We start from the raw sequence: 6,446 nt of genomic DNA, 5'->3' as shown, positions 1-6,446 counted from the left end.
CAAACACAGATATGTAAATATAAATATGCATCATCGGGACATTGAAGTAATAACAAATATTTTGAGAGTAACATGCCCAACACTGTCCTTCACAGATCACATGTGTATTATTTTCCCAATCCTAATTGAGATGAGAGAGCATTTAAAGACCTGCATTTGCGTTTCCTTCCTTCCATTCCTGCAACAACACTTTTGTTTTCTAGAAACCAACAAATAAATGTTAGCACATGTGTAGTACAAAAATTCCAGTGGAGTAGCTCCATGGACTTATTCCCAACTATGTGATGAATAGGTTGCTTGTGTTTTGTTCATGAAAAAGCAAAAGTGAGCCATTTTAGTCTGGAGATTGTAATTTTATGCAAAATTGACTCCTAATTCCTCATCGTGCATTCACATTGCAACATAATGAATGGCAATGCCCAAAGGAATAGTATACACAGAAATACACCATGTTTGACAGATACCGTTTGGGTTGGGGGTAGATAGATACAGAGGTACAGGATTCGCACTACAACATGTGAGAACGCACATTTGAGTCAAAACAAAACCATAAAAAAAGGGTTAGGACTTTGTGGACCTAACCTAGCAGACAACCTTGAGCCCTTCCTTCCTGCAGAAACTTTCACTGTCAGGATTGGAGCACAAGTTAGGTTTTTCCCTTATATGTGTTTTTCTTCTTTTCCATGTGGGCATTAACTCCAATTCCTCTCATTTGTCAACCAATGGATGTCTTTAACACCCTTTATTCTCATGTTTGACCAGCTAGGCACTGCGTCCAGTGACATCCACTTGTCCTCTAGACCGAGTAGATAGAATTATTCATAAAACGTGACTAAATCCCTGCAAAGCAACCACTAATAGAACTTTATGATTTGCCATAACCAGATGATTGATTCATATTTCTGATTGAAAATCCATAGGGTTCTAGGGTAGTAAAATGTGTGCTGTCTTTTGATCTGACTTGCAACTTAATTTCCAACAAAGCTATTGGCCAGACTGAGAAATGACCACCAGAAAGCTCTACTAGTGTGTCTTGCTGTGGACTTGTTTATCTGCTCCTCCGTACTACCAGTGAAACTGCGATAAGATAAGAAGAGAGATGTGGTAAATGTAATAAAGAGTCAAGGAAAGATAAATCTTCTGAGTCAACCTTTCCACCAAGGTTGTGTGAGAGTGATTTTGCTTGTTTTAATGTTTCCTAGAAGCACCATTTCTCAACAGATGACTGTTCTTTTGTCATTCCCTATGCTGCTGGCATGTTCAGGACTCAATACACAGCATCTGTCAGCATTTTCTGCCTGGGTTTATGGTTAACATACATGTTATTGTGGCTGCCTCCACTGTCTCGACTCCAAGCCTCTCTTCCTCTGCTCTGCCTGCAGGAGGTTGTGGAAGTCTCGCTCAGCTCTCAGGATCAGCTGTTTTGAATCTGTGTTCTCGTCCCCACTTTTCCGAGACCTAAGGATCTTTTCGCGCTTTGTCTCACGCTCTAACATCTGTTTCCGCACAATCGACACAGAAACCTTAGATTGATCATAGCTATACAAAAACGGGTGTTTAACATTTGTTATCTCACCTCTTCCATGTGGCCTTGTTCATTCTGCTGTAGGGTGCACAACCCTGAGCAGATCTCCAGTAGTGTAATGACTCCTTTCTGGGAGCCGCAAGCTAACATGCGTCCATTCTCATGAGCGTTGAGGCTACACAAAGCATCATCACACACCTGAAAGCAACAGCGTGGTTGATTGAGCCAGAACAAAAGGCCTTCAAAAAAAAAATGAGAAAACTACTTGATACCTTCACACTCAACGTGGGGTCGCTTTGCTTAAACAAAATGTCCCAAACATCGAGCACACCATCCATCTTCACGGTGAAGAAGACGGAAGGTCTGACAGGACTCCAGCAGGCATCTGTCAAGTAGGACATCTGATACCTGATAAAACCAGTAACAGCCATCACTGAACAGAGGTAAGACACAACATCTAAAGACCAAAGATGATGTCAAAAGAACAGTACTTAGTCCACATTATAGATGAATCCTTGATGTCCTCGGACCAGATGCGGGCTCCCCAATCCCCCACAGTGAGGAAATTTCTTGGGAAGAAAGGGTTCCTCTTAACGGCGTAGACAGGTCCGTAGTGGCCATCGTATATACAGACAACCTTCTCAGACAGAATCTCAGCGGTCCTGTTACAGTACACGACAACACCTAGGTCTGTTCCAACCAAGAAGTTGTCTGGCTGTTGACACAAGAGGCACCTTTTGTAAGAGCCTGACAAGTTTGTAGAGATGTTGGCATTCAGACAGATCAAAAATATTGTGTTTTGGGCATTCCCCAAATCGCTGCAATAACTAAGAACCTCTGTGGCCAGTCCATGGCTCGAAAACTAACGACAGCCAAAGAAAACTCACCGGCATTAAAGCTGGGAAAAAACTTTGAATAAAACCCAACAAGCCTCCTCCATGTAACCTCAGACTGACAGTTGCGATGATATTCCCACTATACATTGCAACAACCTCAAAAGGGCCGCCGATCTGTGAGCAGTTGCTCGGATGCAAATCCATCCCTGGTCAGCCTTGGCTGGTTGGATGCAGGGATGGTCCATAGAACATACCCGAGTGCGTACAATTTGTTCAGCAACAGAAGACATTCAAAATATGCTTCTTTATGTTGAAAGTGCAGAAACACACCATGGTAACGTCATACTCCAGAGAGATGGCTCCTAAAGCATTGTTTAAGTTTTCCTCCCAACCTAGGTCTAGAACCAGCCGCTCCATAGGCTTGCTCAGCTGGCGGACATCCCACCACAGAATCTGATGGAAAAAAATTGTTCACTCAAAGAAGAAAACATCTGTCGTGAATATCATGATCATAAATACCTGCCCATCAGTGGAGGCAGAAAATGCTTCTGTCCCAGTTTCGGACTGTAACCAAATTGCCTTGTAGACAGGGTCTCTGTGACTGTGCTCCAGATTGGAAATCTCGACTGGATCACCGCCTATACGGGTGTCCCAAAACACTGAAATGAAGAAACCCTTATTCAGGATAAGCTTAAGAAATCTAGGGATTCCTGACTCAATATTTCACCTTAACTCACCAATCTGTCCGTTACAGGAGCCACCGATTAGAGTATGCAAGTCATTGGGGTTGTACTCCAGACAGACAAGTTGAAATTCTGGTTTGAGAGTCATCTCAGGTTTGGTAGGGTTCTCTACAATGCATAGGCAGTTATTGACTGATTTTCCCCCCCTGTATTAATGTTGGTTTACCCACCAGTGTTCCAAATGTATGAGTCTGTGCTCATGCCTGCAGTGGCACTCTGAAAGTCAAGGCAGGAGTAGGCGGCCGCTAGACTTCTGCCTTTATCGGGATGCCAAGAGAGAGAGGTGACATACCGTTTTATTTCATTACGGTCCCTGCAAAAACATTTACAGTTAGCCTAAAAGGGATGGTATTTAATTGCTAGCATTTGGACAGGCCGGTGAGAATGTTGTTCTGTCAGTACCTGAACACATTAACAGTTTTGGCAGATGGCGCTCCCTGAATCTCTTCCAACATGTCCTCCTTCTCAAAATACTGTTCATAGATATCTACAGCATTGTTCTGTCCAACACATTGTCCTGCAAGCTGGATCGCAGAAAGGTGACATCAGACATTTTCACAACTGGGGGATCAAGGTCAATGCGGTTCCTACCGTGCCAAGCAGCTGTATGCTATTCATGTAGCCCTCATCTTTCTCCACCTTCTTCCTAAAACGAATAGTTTGCTCCATCTCCAAGTGGTTGATGTCTTTGGGCCACCCTCCTTCCACATGGTTTATCCCACAGTTGTCATACTCAATCCGTTGCGTATTCACCTGTAGAAGAAATATCATGAACAGATATCTGTTTCAGGTGGTGGAAACCAGTTACAAGTTCCACGTTTTCGTCAGTAGAGGGCCTTGAACCTAAAACCTGGTCATGCCCACGCCTTATTCTTTGAGCATGAAGTGATGAAGCCTTCTCGGATGAGAAGGAACCTGAACAGTTCAATCGTGATTGATTCAATGCCCGAATCGAATGAGAATATTCACTGGCATACCTCCTTAAGCAGTCAACTAGTTTGATGGGACGCTGGAGGACTACCACAACTGACAGCAGAGGAAAGGCAGGATTGGTTGATTAGTTGTACCCCATCGATTTTTGTTGATTTTGTTTCTGCTACCCTGGTCTTTTCCACAACTGAGCTTTTATTTTATTTTATTATTATTACTTTATTATTATTTTATTTTGTTTATTTACCCACTGAATCCCCCTCCTTTAATTTTTAAAACTGCCTTCTGGCATTTTGGCCACACAGTCATGAAATCGGGAAGATCTTTGATTCTTCCCTTGGGCATAGTGAGCTGGGATGGGCTCGAACATACCTCGTGACCCTAGTGAGTATAAGCAGCATAAAAAATGGATGGATGATTGCCCTGTTGGAAATGATTCAGTCGGGTGGTAATTCAGTCACCTCATGTTCCGACATTTGCCAGCAACCCTGTACCCCGACATCTCTGGTCTCCCTCGGAGAGAAGTTCTGAGCCAGCTTCGGATTTGATGGAACGTCGGCAAGCAGCTCCACGTGACGGTCAGAAAAGAGACATTGGCGGCCAAAGTCACTGCGGAGCTTTACGTACTCGTGCACAAAATCCATCCCAATGGCATTCCTCCGGAAACCAAGGTAGGAATGGGAACGCGATTGTTTTTTGAAAGTCCAATTTTGTTAGCTTTTACTTGGAATAATCATTCATTATACAGTTACAGTTACATAAAAAGGTAACATGACTGCAAAGCTTTGATTCAAGGGAGTATTGTCATAAAAAGACAAACGTGTCATCAGTGACGTTCTGTGATGTATATCCAAGTTTAGCTTAGTGACACAAAAGTTTATGAGACAACACAAGATATTAAAACAAGAGCACACGTTCTGTCTGATGAAAGTAAAATGTTTTGTCAGTTTGTAATCTGTCTGATAAAGTTAGGGCTGACATTTCGGGAGGCAGCACCAGCACTTTTAACAATGCATGCGGTATGTCGATCTTTATGGGACAAATGAGAATGGCACATTGTTCAGTGTTTAACACTTTATTACACAAGAGAAGCAGCAGGTTAAACACCTCAGTAAGTGCTCACAGATGGTGCTGACCTGGCAGACGCAAACATCCCTACGGCAAATACTTTCTCATAACATGAGAACTTGAGTATGAGACCACTTTGGGATCAATGGGACGGCATGGTCAGACACAAGGAAATATTTTCTGTATCATATGTAGGAGGGTATTGGTAAGGATTACAATCTGCCTTTTGGGCTTCTGGGATTTTCGTTTTCGTTCTGTGAGTGCACCACTGCACTCTCTTCCTGTTTCTTTTAACAAGTTAGTGAAAAACCTGTGGGAGATTGGCAATTAGGACAACTTAAGCCAGCTGGTGTTTGCAGCACATGCTATATGTAGTGGAGCCTTGCTTGTTGGGTTGCTTTAAATGCTCTGGCCAGTTTGCTGTTATTTTGCTATTATTTATTATTACTTATCTTCTTTTGTGTCTGTTATTATATGGGAGCCAGGCAAGGACATTTCGTTGGCAATTTCACTACTGTGTTTTTGTGCAATGACAATAAAGGGAGTCTATCTATCTATCTATCTATCTATCTATTGTCAACTGCCTTTTTTTTGCTGTGCTTGCATCCTGCTTAGTTCTTGCTTGGCCCTTAGTTTCGGTAAACCTTGCTCTAGCATTGTGCCATGCCTTAGGGTTTCTCCTTTTCAGTTTTTTTTACTTTATTTTGGGATGATTCTTCATTAATTATGTGGTTTATCATGAACAGAGTCATTGAATGACTATAATGTGATTGTTCCTCGCGAGTTCTTAGCAACAACCAGCCAACAATTCATTCATTTTCTACCGCTTATCCTCACAAGTGTCACAGGGGTGCTGGAGCCTATCCCAGCTGAATTTATTGTGTTGGCTATAAGTGAATGTATAGGCTCCGGTGAAGAATGTGCCACCTGCACTCTCATAATTATGTCTTTTTAATTTCATAATCTCAACCTTTTGTCTCATAATTTTGATTTATGTCATAATTGTGACAATTGTAATCTCATGGTTGCAACTTTTTATCTTGTAATTTTGACTTTTTATAATTCTGATTTTAATTACGACTTTTTACATTTTCTCATAATTATGACTATTTTGTAATTTTGACTTTTTATCTCATGAATATTGCGCAATTTTGACTTCATATGATAATCATAACATTATAATTGAATCGTGGTTCCTATCTCATAATTATTATATTAACATTTTATCTCATGAGTTATTCTGTTCAGTGACGTCACGCGCAGTCAAAGGTCCTTCCCTGAAGCAGCCGCGCACGCGCGCGCGCGAGGACGGGAGAGAGGGGGTCGAGGGAGAGGGAGAGAGAG

At 42.1% G+C, this 6,446-nt stretch overlaps 1 protein-coding gene across 2 annotated transcripts; it reads right to left on the bottom strand.

Annotated features, from left to right (window-relative positions):
* Nucleotides 1–970: 970 nt before the first annotated feature.
* On the bottom strand, nucleotides 971–4,775 carry LOC131111143 (dynein axonemal intermediate chain 2-like). 2 transcript variants are annotated; one of them, XM_078794391.1, is made up of 11 exons: nucleotides 4,496–4,775; nucleotides 3,696–3,857; nucleotides 3,507–3,628; nucleotides 3,275–3,417; nucleotides 3,099–3,212; nucleotides 2,881–3,020; nucleotides 2,692–2,814; nucleotides 2,017–2,240; nucleotides 1,798–1,933; nucleotides 1,577–1,723; nucleotides 971–1,496 (listed from the first exon to the last, which is right to left on the bottom strand). In XM_078794391.1, exons 1-11 carry the CDS (start codon nucleotides 4,676–4,678, stop codon nucleotides 1,323–1,325), a joined length of 1,668 nt encoding a protein of 555 aa, XP_078650517.1. In that variant the 5' UTR covers nucleotides 4,679–4,775; the 3' UTR covers nucleotides 971–1,322. The 2 variants fall into 2 exon arrangements, with proteins under 2 accessions (XP_078650517.1, XP_057920063.2); XM_058064080.2 differs by lacking the exon at nucleotides 971–1,496 and having other exon boundaries at nucleotides 1,798–1,958.
* Between the last annotated feature and the right edge of the window lie 1,671 nt (nucleotides 4,776–6,446).

Source organism: Doryrhamphus excisus, linkage group LG10 (genome assembly GCF_037039965.1).
Source record: "Doryrhamphus excisus strain RoL-2023G ecotype Guam linkage group LG10, RoL_Dexc_Guam_v1.1, whole genome shotgun sequence".
Taxonomy (NCBI): domain Eukaryota; kingdom Metazoa; phylum Chordata; class Actinopteri; order Syngnathiformes; family Syngnathidae; genus Doryrhamphus; species Doryrhamphus excisus.
The sequence above is the reverse complement of the archived record's forward strand: the minus strand, read 5'-3'. Positions and strand labels throughout refer to the sequence as shown.

Bases quoted from the DNA above. Each gene is read 5' to 3' on its own strand.
- LOC131111143 (XM_078794391.1), bottom strand. From the start codon at position 4,678: ATGGATTTTGTGCACGAGTACGTAAAGCTCCGCAGTGACTTTGGCCGC. The intron at 3,858-4,495 runs GTGACTGAATTA...TTTCTTCTACAG, and splicing joins GGCAAATGTCGGAACATGAG to GTGAATACGCAACGGATTGA. The intron at 2,815-2,880 runs GTATTTATGATC...TTTTTCCATCAG, and splicing joins CTGCCTCCACTGATGGGCAG to ATTCTGTGGTGGGATGTCCG.